Source organism: Podarcis tiliguerta (genome assembly GCF_965153285.1).
Source record: "Podarcis tiliguerta genome assembly, chromosome: 2".
NCBI classification, from domain to species: Eukaryota; Metazoa; Chordata; class Lepidosauria; order Squamata; family Lacertidae; genus Podarcis; species Podarcis tiliguerta.
The window spans coordinates 4,396,354-4,415,840 of NC_139535.1; the positions used below are offsets into that span (position 1 = coordinate 4,396,354).

The 19,487-nt window shown below is 47.8% G+C and overlaps 1 protein-coding gene across 1 annotated transcript in view; it reads right to left on the reverse strand.

Annotated features, from left to right (window-relative positions):
- The window catches only part of LOC310670076 (alpha-2-macroglobulin-like), a 61,636-nt gene extending 52,436 nt beyond the window's left edge, over positions 1-9,200 (reverse strand). The window contains exons 1-5 of the mRNA XM_083424552.1: positions 9,014-9,200; positions 7,661-7,844; positions 6,235-6,400; positions 3,472-3,524; positions 1,480-1,500 (exon numbers count right to left, since the gene is read on the reverse strand). Coding sequence (XP_083280678.1) covers positions 1,480-1,500; positions 3,472-3,524; positions 6,235-6,400; positions 7,661-7,844; positions 9,014-9,105 — 516 coding nt within the window. The 5' untranslated portion in view covers positions 9,106-9,200. The remainder of the gene's footprint in view (positions 1-1,479; positions 1,501-3,471; positions 3,525-6,234; positions 6,401-7,660; positions 7,845-9,013) is intronic.
- Positions 9,201-19,487: the final 10,287 nt, after the last annotated feature.

A 19,487-nucleotide genomic window follows, 5' to 3' on the forward strand; every position in this document is an offset into this window, starting at 1 on the left:
CCTGCTCTATGCCAGGACAGGTTACAACAAGACCACCTACCAAGTCTGGAAGCTGAATGTGTAATAGGATATACCGTATTTTTAGCTCCATAAGACACACTTTTTTCCTCTTAAAATCTAAGGGGAAATGTCTGTGCGTCTTATGGAGCTAATGTGTGGTCCCTGGGGCTGGGGGGGGGGACCCAGGCTTCCCCCGCTAGCCCCGCTGCTCCCTGACCTGCTCTTTGGGGCTGGGGGTACTTTTTTTCTTGAATTCTCCCCCCCAAAAAGTAGGTGCGCCTTATGGTCAGGTGCGCCTTATGGAGTGAAAAATACGGTACCAGGCATAGGCAAACTCGGCCCTCCAGATGTTTTGGGACTACAACTCCCATCATCCCTGACCACTTGTTCTGTTGGCTAGGGATGATGGGAATTGTAGTTCCAAAACATCTGGAGGGCCGAGCTTGCCTACGCCTGGGATATACTGATTTAAAGAAATTGCAGATAATGTGTCCTCTCCTCTCCTTCTAGAGGATCTCGAACCCAAAGCAATGGGGCTAAGCTAGTTTTCAGCTGAGTTGATTCTATCCAGGACCTGACTTTTCTTTATTTTAAAACGAGCTGATTAATAGATTTTTATTTTTGCAAGGGGGCTAGGGAGAAAATAAAATCCTTCTTCATGTCCTTTTTACATTCAGCACAACCTCCTAAGCATCTGTACTCTAAACAACAACAACAACAGTTCTTGAACCCCACCCATCTGACCGGTTTACCCTAGCCACTCTGCGCAGCTTCTGACAAAATACAGGGGGGGGGGGGCTGGGGGGAATGCCTCAAACATTAAAAGCTGCCTTCAGGTGTTGACAGGGGTGGCGCTGTGAGTTAAACCACAGAGCCTAGGATTAGCTGATCAGAAGGTCGGTGGTTCAAATCCCCGTGACGGGGTGAGCTCCCGTTGCTCAGTCCCTGCTTCTGCCAACCTAGCAGTTCGAAAGCACGTCAAAGTGCAAGTAGATAAATAGGTACCGCTCCGGCAGGAAGGTAAACGGCGTTTCCGTGTGCTGCTCTGGTTCGCCAGAAGCAGCTTAGTCATGCTGGACACATGACCCGGAAGCTGTACGCCAATAAAGCAAGATGAGCGCCGCAACCCAAGTCGGCCACGACTGGACCTAATGGTCAGGGGTCCCTTTACCTCAGGTGTTGACAAAAAGACACACAGTTGTTTAACTCTAAAGCAAGCCCTGTTGAGTTAAACAGAACCTGCTGACAGGTAGTTGGATGATTGTAGCCACAGTTAATAGCTAAACCCCCTTTTTTCTGTTTGTAGCAAATATTTGCCCGAGATTATCCAAGGTAACATCGGCTGGGGAACTGCATCGCAAAATTCAGATAAATGCGAACGTCAAAGGATAGCTGCATTCTGCTTTGCATGTTGTTTCCCTGCCCCCAAACTAGCTATAGGTTATTATGATGAGAGTTGAAGATGAGCTGGCCACTTACCTGGAGGTAAATCAATGGGATCTGTGGAAGCAAAAGGTAGAAGGGGGAGAGAAATTGAAGGTGACAATGAATGGGAAACTACCTCAAAGGCAAATCCCACCCCACAACCTCCCCAGCAGTACTTTATGCTTATTTATTCCTTTTAAAGCTTTTCTAAACAGCTTAATACAGGGGGGAGGACCCTAGTGGTGTATACTATGGACAACATGGAAGCAATATCCGTTAAAGAAAAAGAAGAAAACTCCGTCAACTATTAATTTGATATCTGCTGGTCTCCACTCACCTAATGCTCACTCAAGGGTAGAAGCACTCATCTTTTTCACTCGTGGAACTTATGGTTTGAAAAAAATGAGTTTATTCCCATCTCTGAAAAATTGACCCATAGAATAAGGTGCTCTGAAGCGGCAATGTGGACCCCTCAGACTTTGCACCTGTTTTGAGGCTGTTTGCGATTCATATGACCAAACAATCTTTTGTTTGGCATGTTCCTACTCAATACCATTTTATCTGGCAACACTTATGAATACCTGATATATTCTGTATAAATATGAATGTTGTATCCCAACATTCATTCATCACACTATTCATTCTTTTTGAAGCTTGATGATGATGATAATGATGCCTTTTTACTCCTCTTGCCGTTATGGTTGCTTTTATGATGTATTTTAGTTCAATGTTTTGTTTATTGCGTTTGCAAATCTTATTTCGAAACTTTTTTTTTTTTTAATGAAACCGAAATCCAGTAAAACAACTATATAAAAGCAAATGAAACAGCAATTCTAACAAGTAAAACAGGGCCCATTCTTGTCCACCTCCTCAGGCCTCTTTGACTGAAACCAATTCTGCAGGATTGGCAAGGTAGCATGTCAAATTACCTCACCTGCCGCTGCAATAATGACAGCATTCCACTCAATGTGAAGTTGAGGGAGCTTTTCCTCAAATTGCCTGACAAACGTGTCACGGCAGGTGCCTGATCGGTCCAACAGCCTGTTTTCAGGGACAGGTGTTGACAGTCCCCTCAGGACAGAGAAAAGCTCTGCTGGCCAGATATTCAGTGATATTAAGGAGGAAGCAAAGTTGGTTTTCAACTTTAACTGTTTTCCCACTTATATTCTCACTTTGATAAGCTGGATCAGTTTTTTAAGCTGGTTTTCAACTGAACTGAAAGCTGAAACTTTCAGCTGAGTCATTTTTCACCATAAAAAACCACCACCTAACCTTTTTAACCTAGGAAGATTGAAACTCAAAATGAACTTTTTGGAAAAAAGAAGAAGCCTATCTTTAAAAAAAACTAAAAACTAAAATGACTCTTCCATTAACCAGATCTGTACTGTGTGGAACTATAATTTAGTGAGCTTTTCTTTTTACACCTTCCACAGAGCTGAAAACTGGTTTTGTTTTGTTTTGTTTTGTTTTAAACAAACAGCGTTTCTACCTTTAGAATTTAGCTCCAGAGTTATGTTAGTACAGGATTTAGCTCCTAGCATCAGGTGTCCTTGTGGTGCTCTTTTTGGTCTGAACTGATGCTTTAATTAACATTAAATAAGTAAATAAATAAGGGACACGGGTGGTGCTGTGGATAAAACCTCAGCGCCTAGGACTTGTCGATTGCATGGTCGGCGGTTCGAATCCCCGCAGCGCGGTGAGCTCCCATCTTTCAGTCCCAGCTCCTGCCCACCTAGCAGTTCAAAAGCACCCCTAAGTGCAAGTAGATAAATAGGTACTGCTTCATAGCGGGAAGGTAAACGGCATTTCCGTGTGCTGCTCTGGTGCCGGTTCGCCAGAGCAGAGATGTCACGCTGGCCACGTGACCCGGAAGTGTCTGCGGACAGTGCTGGCTCCCGGCCTCTAGAGTGAGATGAGCGCACAACCCTAGAGTCTGTCAAGACTGGCCCGTACGGGCAGGGGTACCTTTACCTTTAAGTAAATAAATGGGTATTACCCTCTGATCACCCGCCTGCATATCATACTTTGGCATGGAGAAAAACTCACTTTTTCAGTAACAGGTCGGAAACCTTCATCCAGGGTGGCAACACGAAAATGAACTGGAAAGGAAATAAGATTTTTTTTTAATAAAAAAGCATGTTCAATTGCAGTTCTGTCCTGATGGCTTGTGGCTGATTTGTAGCATGGGTGCTCTGCGTGCAGATAAATATGTATATAAAAGGAATCCCCAAATAGCAGGCATCACTCAACACAAATACAAAAGGGGCCCATTCTTCATGGGTTCCCATACAACCTGCTCCAGGTACATTCATTCTGATTTGTTTGTAGGGAGAACAGATGACATCAAAGCAAGACTTTTGGAGGAAGCAGGTTTCTTATGCAAGACTTCCCAATCAACTGGAGTGTCCAGTTCTGGGCACCACAGTTCAAGAAGGACATTGACAAACTGGAACGTGTCCAGAGAAGGGAGAACCAAAATGGTCAAAGGCCTGGAAATGATGCCTTATGAGGAACGGCTTATGGAGCTGGGCATGTTTAGCCTGGAGAAGAGGAGGTTAAGGGGTGATATGATAGCCGTGTTCAAATATATAAAAGGATGTCACATAGAGGAGGGAGAAAGGTTGTTTTCTGCTGCTCCAGAGAAGCGGACACGGAGCAATGGATCCAAACTACAAGAAAGAAGATTCCACCTAAACATTAGGAAGAACTTCCTGACAGTAAGAGCTGTTCGACAGTGGAATTTGCTGCCAAGGAGTGTGGTGGAGTCTCCTTCTTTGGAGGTCTTTAAGCAGAGGCTTGACAACCATATGTCAGGAGTGCTCTGATGGTGTTTCCTGCTTGGCAGGGGGTTGGACTCGATGGCCCTTGTGGTCTCTTCCAACTCTATGATTCTATGATTCTATGAACTACCATTACATAACTTGAACTTGCAGGTGTGCAATTGAAACCCCAATATAGGGGTAAAATGGAAGTGCCCTTTGAAGCCCCGTTCTGTTGCCCCTAACAAGCACAGGGTATTCAATGGAAGAGGACATGCTCAGTCTCTGGCGTGTCCACGTAGAGCTGCAGTGGGGTACAAGAACTGGAAATAATGCTGATTTATTTCGCATCTGGCAACCAATGCGCCCCTTGGGTTTCAGATAGAAGAAGAAGAGTTTGGATTTGATATCCCGCTTTATCACTACCCGAAGGAGTCTCAAAGCGGCTAACATTCTCCTTTCCCTTCCTCCCCACAACAAACACTCTGGGAGGTGAGTGGGGTTGAGAGACTTCAGAGAAGTGTGACTGGCCCAAGGTCACCCAGCAGCTGCATGTGGAGGAGCGGAGACGCGAACCCGGTTCACCAGATTACGAGTCTACCGCTCTTAACCACTACACCACACTGGCTCTCTGTGCATGGGCAGACAAACCTAAAGAGTCCAGGGCTAGTTAAGTCCAGTCAAAGGTGACTAGGAGTTGTGATGTTCATCTCGCTTTCAGGCCAAGGGAGCCAGCGTTTGTCCACAGACAGCTTTCCAGGTCATGTGGCCAGCAGGACTAAACCGCTTCTGGGGCAGCAGAACACCGTGACGAAAACCAGAGCACACGGAAATGCCGTTTACCTTCCCGCCAGAGTGGTACTTATTTATCTACTTGCACTGGCATGCTTTCGAAGTGCTAGGTTGGCAGGAGCTGGGACAGAGCAACGGGAGCTCACACCACCATGGGGATTCGAACCACCGGCCATCTGATTGGCAAGCCCAAGAGGTTCAGTGGTTTAGACCACAGCGCCACCCGCTCCCTATATGGTAATACATCGTGATGTTGAAAAGTGGAGGGAGGAACAAGCTGCCTCAGCCCCTTGTGGGGCTGGGGCCGAGGCAGCACTGAGCACTGGAGTCAGGTGCAGGCAAGTCCCACCAACAATATACTGCCAGGTGAAGCCGCTGTCAGGCTCTGGCCCCCAAACCAGTCCTGGGCAATGTGTCAATAGGCATACCCTAGGCATACCCAGGACACAAATTATCACGGCCCTCTAGTGGCTCATTTCAGCAGCGGAGCATATGTCCGTGCTGTCCAGGGTGGGCACGCAGGGCACACCCCGAAGGGGCACAGAGGGCACCCCTCCAGCGCGCTAAAGTCCAGGGGAGAAGAGGAGCAGGGAAACTGCTGCCCACATTCCTCCTGCTCTCCACCACCAGGTCAGGCCTGACCCTCCAACGGAGCTGCTGCAGTCGGGCGCAAGGAACCTCGCAGCTGAGGAAGGTGGGTGGCACACCCTCTTGCTCTCTGCCACTGGATCTGGCCGGACCCCAAAGCCGGAGCTGCGGCCCGGCACAAGTGCCACAGCCTAGGCACAGTCCCTTGCATGGATCTAGGCCCCAAAGAGGGAGCCTGCTGTGGGGGCGCCTGTTTGCACCCCCTCACAAAATTGCACCTGGAGCCACAGCCCCCACGCTCATTTCCCAGATGTAATGTATACTCAGTTCTGTCCAAACTATGGGCAGACTTCTGTCCTCCACCTTCTGAGAGAGCCTATTCCACTGTTGAGTGTTTCTTGCCGACAGAAAGTTGTCCCTGATTTTCCCCCCCAGACTCTCCTTTCTTGTATTTCGAACCCGTTGGTTTCCACCCTACCCCTCTGAAACAGCAGCAGAAAGCAAGATTGCTCTCCCTTCCATGTGACGACAGCCCTTCAGGTATTTGAAGATGGCTATCATATCACCTCTCTCCATCTTCTCGTTCGCAGGCTGAACATGGTCTGTAGAGAACCTTGTTTACAAAGGGGATGTGGTATTTATCTAGTGGTTCTCGCAGCCTCTCACTTACCAGTCTCCCCTGGCTTGTAGATGGGCTTGTCTGTCTGGATGAAGAGCAGGGTGTCCATGTCTTTGACCAGCAAAGCTTTCTGGCTCTTGAAGCGCAGCGTATCCCCTTTTACCTCCACTGTGAGGAATGCCTCTGTGGAGCTCGAAGAACCGCTCAATTTGGGAACCTGGAGGAGGAAGGAAAAGGAAGAGGGGAGCAGGCTTGGTCTGTGTATAGACTCTCACTTACCTGCAATCCAGGGGGCTCCCACTGCTGGTTTGGAAAGCGGTGCATACATGTGACATTCTTAACCCACACCTATCCTTTTCTTAATTCAGTGGTACCTCTGGATGCGAACGGGATCCGTTCCGGACCCCTGTTCGCATCCTGAAGCAAACACAACCTGTGTCTGCGCGTGCCCGGGTCGCGATTTGCCGCTTCCGCACATGTGCGTGATGTCATTTTGAGCATCTGCGCTCTGAGTAATGCGCTCTGTTACTTCCGGGTCGCTGTGGAGCGCAACCCACAAAAATGCTTAACGCAAAGCTACTTCACCCCAAGGTATGACTGCATAGGAAATACTGCATTTTGATGTATTTGGTGCATCTTTTTCATGGGGAGGAGAGGAGGTGCTGGAGGGGCCATGACTCTGGGCGTGAATTTTTGAGGGGGTTCGAAGCAGGCACCCCTATTATGTATTCAGTGGCTGTGTTTGCCTGAGCTTAAGTCTGGACGAAGGATTATGAGCCCCTGCATTCTGATTCGATACATGATATCCAGTCACAGAAAATTTCAGGATTTGGGCCTCTGCCATTGGCCATTAAACTCTGAGTCATGCTTCGCAGCTTGGAAGTTTAGACAGCCAATCACGTTGGGAGCGGGAGTGACCCAGGCCTTCGGAAATGTATATACAGTGGTACCTCGCAAGACGAATGCCTCGGAAGACGAAAAACTCGCAAGACGAAAGAGTTTTTCGTTTTCTGAGTTGCTTCGCAAGACGGATTTCCCTATGGGCTTGCTTCGCAAGACGAAACGTCTTGCGCCTTTTTTAAAAACCTGCCAATGCATTCCTATGGGAAACCGTCAATACACAGTGGTGCTTCGCAAGACGAAAAAACTCGCATAACGAAAAAACTCACAAAACGAATTCATTTCGTCTTGCGAGGCACCACTGTAGGCAGTTGCTTTGCCCCTGTTGTCCAGTTCTGTTAGTTCTTGTGGTTATCACTGAGTCTTGCCTCGTGAGAACCCACCTACACTTCAACCCCCATGCAGGTGCCCCTCCCAGCGCAGCATGGCCCAGTGCTCCTCTCGTGGCAGCAGAGGAACCAAAAGTCGTGGATATGAGCACCATAGAGGCTGGCATGAGGGTGTCTGCTGCAATGTGAAGAGCATGGCAACCTCGATTTAGGAGCATAGAGCAAAATGGGAAGCAGTAAATTCTCACCTGGAATGGGAAGCACCCGAACATATCCTTATTGGCCACCGAGTCAGTGAGCAGGGTCCTGTTCTGCCCTCCGTGCTCCAGAGTGATGCTCAACGTCACCGACTCATTCAGGTGGTTCAGCTGGATACAGATCTTCTCGGGCGTCTCTGTGTGGATCAAGTAGGGCACCAGAACCAAGTATTGCCTGGGAGGAGGGGGGCAGGAAAGGTCAGGGGGACCGGGGGGTGAGGAGGACACCGGGGGCTCTTTGTTTGTGTTTCATCATTATAGCCAGGGCTATTTTTTCTAGAAAAAGAGGTGCTGGAAGTCACCATAAATGCCTCCCTTGTTCTCTTAGAATGTCAATGGGGCCCACTTGAGAGGTTGCCGGAACTGAGTTCCAGCAAGTTCTGGCTGGAAAAAAGCCCCAACTATAGTTATGGCCCATCAAAAGCCTTAGTGGGATTCCTCCAACTGTTGTTTTTCCCCGTGACTATCTAGCTATCGGCAAGTCCTAGGCTCTGTGGTTTGACCCACAGCGCCACCCGTGTCACACTATGACTATCTAGCTATAGTGGGATGTGGGTGGAGCTGTGGGTTAAGCCACAGAGCCTAGGACTTGCCGATCAGAAGGTTGGCGGTTCTAATCCCTGTGACGGGGTGAGCTCCCATTGCTCTGTCCCTGCTCCTGCCAACCTAGCAGTTCAAAAGCATGTCAAAGTGCAAGTAGATTAATAGGTACCGCTCTGGCGGAAAGGCAAACGGCGTTTCCGTGTGCTGCTCTGGTTCGCTAGAAGCGGCTTAGTCATGCTGGCCACATGACCCGGAAGCTGTACGCCGGCTCCCTTGGCCAATAAAGCGAGATGAGCACCGCAACCCCAGAGTCAGCCACGACTGGACCTAATGGTCAGGGGTCCCTTTACCTTTCTCTCTAGCTATATGAAGAGCCAGTGCTATTTTTATAGGTGCCTGTATCACTGACTCTTATGCAGAGGGACGGGTGACGCAGTGAGGAGGTTGGCAGAGAGCATACGCGCCCATGGAGCTACTCCAATGCTTCTGCAGGTGTGTCCGCCCTGCGCCGACCTCCTTGCTGCTACTCCAATGCTCCTGCCGGGGCGCCCACACTGCGCTGACCTCCCCACTGCCTTGCCCCTTCCCCTCTCTGTAAGTTGCAGCAAAACCAGCATTCAGCCATCAGGTAAGTGGTGGCTCTAGCACCCCCTGCTGTCAGCCTCCCTACTGCCTTCGCAAAGCTGTGCATGGGGATTTAAGAGAGTGGCTCTCTGGGGGATAGAGGCAGAGGTGGACTTTGCAGAAAGCAAGGAAATGTGTGTGTGTGTGGTGGGATAACCCCTCCAGCAAGCAGCTTACGGTTCTGCGGCAGACGCCGAGGTGTCCCCAGGAAGGAGGAACAGCAGCAGGAGAAAGAAGCTGGGTCCCACAAGGATCCGGCCCTTCCCCATGGTGGTCAGGATACAGGCGATGGGCAGGCGAGGTGGAGGTGGAGGCTGGTCCTTTGCACCCTGTGCTGCTCCTGCCTTCGCCAGTCCAGCCCGTCTCTTTATAACTGACTCTCGTCCTCTACAAATAGCCCCCAGGGAGGAGGTGCTGGAAGTGTGGGCAGCTCTTGAGTCACAAAGAGCACACAGAATGTCCCCTGGCAAGCAAACAGGGGAGAGAGACAGAGAGAGAGAGAAAAGAGGTCACTGGCAGTGTTTGTTATGCAAGGCACTGTCCTGTGTTTCACCCAGAGGGGAGGGAAGAAGGAAGCTACCCCGGGTGCTGGGAAGAAGATTTATTTCAGGCCCAGGCATTCCATAACGCTATTGCTGTCCACTTGGCACAAGCAGGCTGGCAGAGCATCACACATTTTATTCAGTCGTTGGCTGTTGCTCCAAACATCTGGTCCGCTTCAATGAGAAAAACTTGCCTCCCTTCCATCACAGTCCTGCCTTGAAATTCCCTGCAGGCCACTCAGGTATGGAATCCAATTCCCCCTCTTTCCCAGCTTGTCTCAAGGCTATCCTGAGGGACAGGACTTGCCCCCCCCCCCACACACACACAGCAGACATCTTTATCTTATTGTGCATTCATGACGACTTGTGCTTGTGATGGTGTCGGAGCAGTTATACGTGATCTGGTTTCCGTTGTCACCATCGCTAATATTTATAAAGTATTATTATTTATTAAATTTATTAGTGGCTATTTCTTGCTCAACTCATGGCGACATACAAGCAAGCAAACCAACAAACGAACAAACAAAACCCCCACATAGAGTAAAACAATCAGATCAAATCACACCTACTCTAGAAGGCCACAATTAAAGAGAAAAGTTTTTGCCTAGTGCCTAAAGATATATGATGGTGGCACTGTGGGTGTTTTCATCGTAATTTGGTTTAAAATAGTAAAATAAGAATTCCCTGGATGCCTAGATCCAGGTCTGGGGGTCTCTCACCAAGAGAGTATTATTTTCTAAACAAATGAAACTCATAGTGGCATTTTTTTATGGGCCAATCTTGGAAGAGGTCTATACGAAACAGCCCTAAGGTTTCATCAAACCAAAGGAAGTATGCAAGCTTTGTTGTTTAGTCGTTTAGTCATGTCCGACTCTTCGTGACCCCATGGACCAGAGCACGCCAGGCACTTCTGTCTTCCACTGCCTCCTGCAGTTTGGTCAAACTTTGGTCAAACTATGCAAGCTAAAAAGGTAAAGATACCCCTGCCCGTACGGGCCAGTCTTGACAGACTCTAGGGTTGTGCGCCCATCTCACTCAAAGAGGCCAAGGGCCAGCGCTGTCCGGAGACACTTCCGGGTCACGTGGCCAGCGTGACATGGCTGCTCTGGCGAGCCAGAGCCGCACATGGAAACACCGTTTACCTTCCCGCTAGTAAGTGGTCCCTATTTATCTACTTGCACCCAAGGGTGTTTTCAAACTGCTAGGTTGGCAGGCGCTGGGACCGAACAACGGGAGCGCACCCCGCCGCGGGGATTCGAACCGCCGACCTTTCAATCGGCAAGCCCTAGGTACTGAGGCTTTTACCCACAGCGCCACCCGCGTCCCTAATGCAAGCTAGGATGCCCCTAATTTCATCAGAGAAATGTTGGAGGTTATGACTTCAGAAGGGGATTTCTGGATTAAAACATGCGGTTAGAGCATGGAGTGAGAAGCTACACAACCTGCTCACACAGCTGGGGTACACACAATCATGCAGACAAGTCCTTGTGCAAAACCGAACAAGTTTCTTATGTTTTGGCATTTGCAGATGATTTGATTATTGCACCCCAGTCCTTCTCAGCAAGAAAGCTAACTTCCCTGCTTAGTTGAAATAAATAAAATAAATAAAAAAATTGTACAGTAGCACCTTAGAGACCAACTAAGTTTGGTATAAGCTTTCGTGTGCATGCATGCTTCTTCAGATACATAGGCTTCCATTTCATGCAGCTCAATGTGGTGCCTTCCATGATTCTAGATTCAGGTGGGTAGCCGTGCTGGTCTGATGCAGTCAAAATAAATAAATAAAAATTAAAAAATTGTCCAGTAGCACCTTAGAGACCAACTAAGTTTGTTCTGGGTATAAGCTTTCGTATGCATGCATCTGAAGAAGTATCTGAAGAAGTTTGCATGCACATGAAAGCTTATACCCAGAACAAACTTAGTTGGTCTCTAAGGTGCTACTGGACAATTTCCTGCTTAGGATTCACATGGTGGAAGAAAGGGAATAAAAATCTTTAGCAGCCCTTCCTCTCAAGGTGAGAGGAGAAGAGAAGAGGAGGTTAAGGGGTGATATGATAGCCATGTTCAAATATATAAAAGGATGTCACATAGAGGAGGGGAAAAGGTTGTTTTCTGCTGCTCCAGAGTTGGAAGAGACCACAAGGGCCATCGAGTCCAACCCCCTGCCAAGCAGGAAACACCATCAGAGCACTCCTGACATATGGTTGTCAAGCCTCTGCCTAAAGACCTCCAAAGAAGGAGACTCCACCACACTCCTTGGCAGCAAATTCCACTGTCGAACAGCTCTTACTGTCAGGAAGTTCTTCCTAATGTTTAGGTGGAATCTTCTTTCTTGTAGTTTGGATCCATTGCTCCGTGTCTGCTTCTCTGGAGCAGCAGAAAACAACCTTTCTCCCTCCTCTATGTGACATCCTTTTATATATTTGAACATGGCTATCATATCACCCCTTAACCTCCTCTTCTCCAGGCTAAACATGCCCAGCTCCCTTAGCCGTTCCTCATAAGGCATCGTTTCCAGGCCTTTGACCATTTTGGTTGCCCTCCTCTGGACACGTTCCAGTTTCTCTGTGTCCTTCTTGAACTGTGGTGCCCAGAACTGGACACAGTACTCCAGGTGAGGTCTGACCAGAGCAGAATACAATGGCACTATAACTTCCCTTGATCTAGATGCTATACTCCTGTTGATGCAGCCCAGAATTGCATTGGCTTTTTGAGCTGCCGCGTCACACTGTTGGCTCATGTCAAGTTTGTGGTCAACCAAGACTCCTAGATCCTTTTCACATGTACTGCTCTCAAGCCAGGTGTCACCCATCTTGTATTTGTGTCTCTCATTTTTTTTGCCCTAGTGCAATACTTTACATTTCTCCCTGTTAAAGTTCATCTTGTTTGTTTTGGCCCAGTTCTCTAATCTATCAAGGTCGTTTTGAAGTGTGATCCTGTCCTCTGGGGTGTTAGCCACCCCTCCCAGTTTGGTGTCATCTGCAAATTTGATCAGGATGCCCTTGTTGAAGCAGTTGAAGCAGGATCATCAGTGTTGAAGCAATGATTCTTCAACACCAACTTCATTGGACTGGTCATATTGTGCAGATGCCTGATGATCGTCTTCCAAAGCAACTACTCTATTGCGAACTTAAAAATAGAAAGTGCAATGCCAGTGGTCAACAAAAGAGGTTTAAAGACTCTCTCAAGGCAAATCTAAAAAAATGTAGTATAAACACCGACAACTGGGAAACACTGGCCTTCAAGCGCTCCAATTGGAGAACAGCCTTTACCAAAGGTGTCCTGGACTTTGAAGACGCTCAAATTCAGGACGAAAGGGAGAAACATGCTAAGAGGAAGGTACACTTGGCAAACCCTCACCGTGATCAACTCCTGCCCGGAAACCTATGTCCCCACTGTGGAAGACGTGCAGATCCAGAATTGGCCTCCACAGTCACTTACAGGCCCACTGTTAAAACCGTGTTTATGGAAGACAATCTTACTCAGCTACAAGTGATCACCAAAGAAGAAGAAGAAAGCTTGTCGCTGTTTCTGCCTCATGAGCAGCTCACAGAAGGAAGTTGGACCATTGGCCATGTTGCCTGGGGCAGAGGAGAGTCCAATAATAGCTAGAGTGCCATAGCGACCAATTTTGGGGGGGAAGGGGTCTCTCAAATAAGGCATCCTCTGCACACCCCCTCAGCCTAGATGAGGTGGGCATGTGATTCTCTTCCACTGTCTGAGTTCTCTATCCAAAGTGATAAGTTTTCCTAAGGTTAGACATTTTTATGGGGGGATCATTGAACCTGCTAATAGTTTCTGACCTAACAGTTTCATTTCCAATTAGTGAGCATCCCATAACTTTCTGCTGAAATCCTGCAGCTTCTTATACAACAAATGTTCTGGGATGATGATGATTCATAGAATCAAAGAAGAAACAATGAAAGTAGAGGAAGAGGGGGAAAGTGAAGGAGAAAAAAGAACACCAACAGCTCACATGAAGGATACAATAATAGTCAACACACCCATATAACTCAGTATAAACCATGTCTCAATAGGTGTATCTACAGGTGGGCAGCCAAATTTGGCCAAATGGGGGTTTAAGATGTTTCCGAATAAGTTGTTAAATGAACGAAACATTATATCAAAGAAATCTGCCACCTGTCTTTCCTGGTGCAGCTGAGAGAAGAATGCAAACAGTTGAACATGTCCATCAAAAGAGAACATTTCCTCATTCCTGCAAAGGATGGACGGTTTGGGGAAAATGGCAGGTGCCAGATATTTCTCCAATTTGGATACCTCTGTTGGGTTTGGCCAGGTGCTGTTTGCCAAACAAAGCATAAGGCTGTGTAGCTTTAACACGCCCTTTGGACTTTCATTTGCATTGTGCTCCATTTGTGAAGGACATCTCATGAAGGTTCAGCAAACATCTCAGCACCCGAAGGGACATTGATGCGTGTGCAGTGAGGTGGCCAGGTTTGTGGATGAGGGTCATTAAAACAAAACGAGATTGTGAAGGACCTCTCCAAGCTGCAGTAAAACGACCCATGCAATTGAATATAAGCAAGTGTAAAGAGATGCATGCCAGTGCAAAAATAATAATTTAATCTCACATATACATTCATGGGGCTTGAATTGGCTGTGACTGACCAGGAACAAGAGCTTGGAGTCATAGTGGGTAGATCAATGAAGATGTCGACCCAGTGTGTGGCCACTGTGAAAAAGGCAAATTCCATGCTAGGGATAGGGACGTGGGTGGCGCTGTGGGTTAAACCACAGAGCCTAGGACTTGCTGATCAGAAGGTCGGCGGTTCGAATCCCCGTGACGGAGTGAGCTCCTGTTGCTCGGTCCCTGCTCCTGCCCACCTAGCAGTTTGAAAGCATGTCAAAGTGCAAGTAGATAAATAGGTACCGCTCCGGCGGGAAGGTAAACGGCCTTTCTGTGCGCTGCTCTGGTTCGCAAGAAGCAGCTTAGTCATGCTGGCCACCTGACCCGGAAGCTGTATGCCGGCTCCCTCGGCCATAAAGTGAGATGAGCACCACAACCCCAGAGTTGGTCACGACTGGACCTAATGGTCAGAGGTCCCTTTACCTTTACCTTTATGCTAGGGATCTTTAATAAATTAAAACTGCTATCATAATGCTATGCAAATCTATGGCACATTGGATTTGATATCCCGCCTTTCACTCCCTTTAAGGAGTCTCAAAGCGGCTAACATTCTCCTTTCCCTTCCTCCCTGACAACAAACACTCTGTGAGGTGAGTGGGGCTGAGAGACTTCAAAGAAGTGTGACTGGCCCAAGCTCACCCAGCAGCTGCATGTGGAGGAGCGGAGACGTGAACCCGGTTACCCAGATTACGTGACTACCGCTCTTAACCACACTGGCACTCAGTGTGACAGCCACCAGCAAATCCGGGGGGGGGGGGATGACTGAGGCAATAAAAAATAGCTGAACATGCTACAGAGCCCTCCCTTGCAACAGAGCCAAATCCAAAATGACTGGACTTTGTGACCATCTTGTGCTTCCAAAACTGTGGAAGTTACGAAATTGTCTTAGCAAACTTGTGTGGGCTGTATTTACTGTACATCCATTGGACTTTCTGTAGCCTTGAGCCCTGGCAGTCCTTGAGAGTGATGGAACGCATGTCTGTCCCTCTGAATTTCTTTCTCTTTCTCTCCCCCCCCCCCCTCCACCCTCGTAACCTCTCTCCCACACACCTGTGTTCTTTCTGGGCCTGCATCAAAATTTATCATGGCCTCTCAACCCGTATCAGCCAGCTGGTTGAACTTCCCAAGCCAACCCTCCGTTCAAGGTGAAGAGCTTGGTGGCAGGACAAGGTCCCAGGTTCATTCCTGAGAGGGACCTGGGAATAGGGCACAGCCACGTCTTACATAGAATCATAGAGTTGGAAGAGACCACAAGGGCCATCGAGTCCAACCCCCTGCCAAGCAGGAAACACCATCAGAGCACTCCTGACATATGGTTGTCAAGCCTCTGCTTAAAGACCTCCAAAGAAGGAGACTCCACCACACTCCTTGGCAGCAAATTCCACTGTCAAACGGCTCTTACTGTTTTCCTTCCATGGGTTTTGTGTATCATGTACTGTATACATGGAAATTCCATATACCCAAACTTTTGCAATTGCCCCATGGCTAAGCAGGAAGGTGTTGGGAGCATAACATCCCCAGAGCCTGCACAAGGCAGAGAATAATAGAATAATAATAATAAATAAATAAATAAATAATAAAGTTTTATTTGTGCCTCGCCCTTCCCAGTTCAGAAAACTGGGCTCAGGGTGGCTAACAACAAATTTAAAACATTTAATTGATGCAACAAAAAACAGCATAAATTGCAGTATAAAACGTGAATAACAATAAATTCAGAATTCAAAAATCAGTTTAGGGTTGGATGATCACCAGGGCTAGCTGGAGACCAGGGGAGAATTAGCTGTGGGATCCCAGAGCGGGTAATCTTCATAAAAAGGGGAGGGGGAGGGAAGGAAGGGGAATAAAAGATCAGGCTAAGTTCAAATTGAAAGCCATGCAGAATAGCTCTGTCTTACAGGCCCTGTGGAAGGAGGTTAAATCCTGCAGGGCCCTGGTCTCCTGGGACAGAACATTCCACCAGGTCGGAGCCATCACTGAGAAGGCCCTGGCCCTGGTGGAGGATAATCTGACTTCCTTAGGGCCCGGGACCTCTAAACTATGGTTATTCATGGACCTTAAGGTCCTCTGTGGAGCATACCAGGAGAGGCGGTCCCATAAATACGATGGCCCTAAGCCACAAAGGGAGAAGAAGAAGAAGAAGAAGAAGAAGAAGAAGAAGAAGAAGAAGAAGAAGAAGAAGAAGAAGAAGAAGAAGAAGAAATTGTTATTTATATGCCACCCACCTGACTGGATTGCCTCTGGGTGGCTTCCAACAAATTAAAACATCAAACACAGTAAAACATTAAACAGTAATAACTTCCCTGTACTGGGCTGCCTTCAGATGTCTTCTAAAAGTCAGGTAGCTGTTTGTTTCCTTGACATCTGACAGGAAGATGTTCCACAGGGCAGGTGCCTGGTTCCCTGTAACCTGGCTTCGAGGGAACCAGCAGAAGACACTCAGAGCCGGATCTCAGTGTCTGGGCTGAACAATGGGAGTAAAGATGCTTCTTCAGGTATACAGGGCCAGGGCCATTTGGGGCTTTAACGGTCAGTACCAACACTTCAAACTGTGCTTCGAAATGTACAGGGAACCACAGTAGATCTTTTGGGACCTGTGTATATAGTCGTGCCTATTTTCATCCAAGAAATGTTGAAGGGTATGAGATTGTGCCACGATGTCTCATGAGAGCACCCCAGAGTTAGTATGCTGAGTGGGCCTTGCCCGCCTAGGAAAGTGGAGAGCTTAAAAGCTCTTTACGTACCTGGTGGATCTGGTGCAGAAAGCGCTTTTTAGCTCTCCGTCTTGCTTGCATTTAAGGCATGCAATTTCAGCTAGCCCGCCTACAGTTGCATATACCGTATTTTTCGCCCTATAGGACGCACTTTTCCCCCTCCAAAAATGAAGGGGAAATGTCTGTGCGTCCTATGGGGCGAATGCAGGCTTTCGCTGAAGCCTGGAGAGCGAGAGGGGTCGGTGCGCACCGACCCGTCTCGCTCTCCAGGCTTCAGGAAGCTCTGCACAACCCTTGGGAGACCGGCGCCACTTCGTGCCCACCTCCCGATGGCTGCGCAGAGCTGTCTGCAGTCCCAGGGGGAGCGCAGCTCTGCGCAGCCATCCGGAGCGGGGTGCGAAGTCGCACCCGCCTCCCGATGGCTGCGCAGAGCTGCCTGCATTCCGAAGCCTGGGGAGACCGGCGTGACTTACCACTGGCCTCCGTAGGCTTGCGGATAGCAGGCTGTTCTCGGGGCTGGGATTGGGGGAAGCTGGGGCCTGGGGGGGGAATGTTTTTTTTTCTTTATTCCCCCCCCCCCAAAAAAAAACTTAGGTGCGTCCTATGGGGCGGTGCGCCCTATGGGGCGAAAAATACGGTAGCTGAAATCACGCAAGTTAAATGTGCATGTTCATCTCCACGTTATTTCCCAATGGATTTTTTCTGCCATGGAAACAAAGAACATGGATTTGAGCGCTGAACTTGTGCTACATTCCCCTATATTTCCAGAGGTGGTTTTTTTACGTCGTGAGGAAGTTCAAATATAGGATGGAAATTACCGGTGACTGTGAGCAAAAAGTTGAGAAAACAGAATTAGCTGCTGTGTGAATGCAAGCCTGAGTGATGAAACCAACAAGCTTGAGATTGTGGGACTTGACTTTGCCAGAGGAATGTCCCATCCTTTGACCACAAGGTTTTGCAAATGCTCTGAATGGATTTCCCCATCAGTATTTCCTGGCAATGGCCACCTCTGGTTGAGGATGCTTGTGTGACCAATAGACTAAATTTGACGAGGCTAAATAATTTCCGCAGCACTAATTCAATAGAAGTAGCCATTGTGTATGCCCCTGCTTTGTTCAATTAATTACCCAATTAATTAATTAAATCTATACCCTGCCCTTCCTCCCAAAGGAGCCCAAAGCAGTAAACAAATATATTCATCATCCTCATACGTAACACATTTTACATTTTATAAAAACGGTCAAGCAACAACAATGAAATTTAAGAGCAGGTGTTGTTGGAGAAATTAAAAGGGGGTTCCTAGACTGGGGGTATCATTCCCAGAAACCCAAAAGGTGCATAGAAACAGCCTCAAAAATAAGGAGAAGGCTGTAAAGAATCCCATTCAAAGCAATGTTTTTATACACACGTGATTACTATTCACCAATCAAAGGATTCTTAACAGATGCAACACAGCATTCTTAACAGATGCAACCCAATGTCATCACCTTGAACCAACCAAAATCACCTGGCTCTTTAGATCAGCCCTTACAATAATATCATGCGATGACATATAACCATTTATTCTTTCTTTCTTTAGACTTTGACTAATTTTCCTATTCATTAAATGCCTCCCAATATCCTCTTTCATGTGTCTACAAAACAATTCAAGATGAATCACAATTGCCATGCCTCGCCGATTCTCCTTCCATGCAAAAAGCGGTCACCATAGATCCCAACAGATTGTTCTTTTCAGAGTTCTGGAACGGAAATTCGCTACGTGCAGTACCTAAAAGCAGCTAGTTCTGAAAGCAGGCAGGAATGCGCCAGGCTTTTCGGTTTTGCTAGGCCATAGGCTCAAAAGAAAATGGAATAATCAAAATGGTTGTTGTTGTTTACTCATTTAGTCGTGTCCGACTCTTCGTGACCCCATAAACCAGAGCACGCCGAAGAATTGATGCTTCTGAATTATGGTGCTGGAGGAGACTCTTGAGAGTCCCATGGGCTGCAAGAAGATCAAACCTCTCCATTCTGAAGGAAATCAGCCCTGAGTGCTCACTGGAAGGACAGATCCTGAAGCTGAGGCTCCAATACTTTGGCCACCTCATGAGAAGAGAAGACTCACTGGAAAAGACCCTGATGCTGGGAAAGATGGAGGGCACAAGGAGAAGGGGACGACAGAGGACGAGATGATTAGACAGTGTTCTCGAAGCTACCAACATGAGTCTGATCAAAATGGTACAGTTTGTGAAGTTCTTATTTTCTCCATCAGGGTAACCAAATCATGTGTCTGGGCGGACCTGCCAAAGGAGAAACGCTTTCAGGAGGCGTCTAAAACAGTACAATGATTCTAGTCCAACCCCCTTCAATCACAGAATGGAGATAAGGCAGGCAATTATAGACGTGCAAGTTCTGCAGACTGAAGTGATCAAGTTGGTACGAAAGAGGTAAGGCGATCTCTTAAGTAAATAAACTCCAGCCTGATTCTAACCTGATGAAGAGATTTGGTGCACCCTAAAGCTTGCATACTTTTTAGTAACACTTTGGTTGTTCTAAAAAAGTATATATATATATTTCAAAGTATTCATTTAAAGTAAAGGTACCCCTGCCCATACGGGCCAGTCTTGACAGACTCTAGGGTTGTGCGCCCATCTCACTCAAAGAGGCCAGGGGCCAGCGCTGTCCGAAGACACTTCCGGGTCACGTGGCCAGCGTGACATCGCTGCTCTGGCGAGCCAGAGCTGCACACGGAAACGCCGTTTACCTTCCCG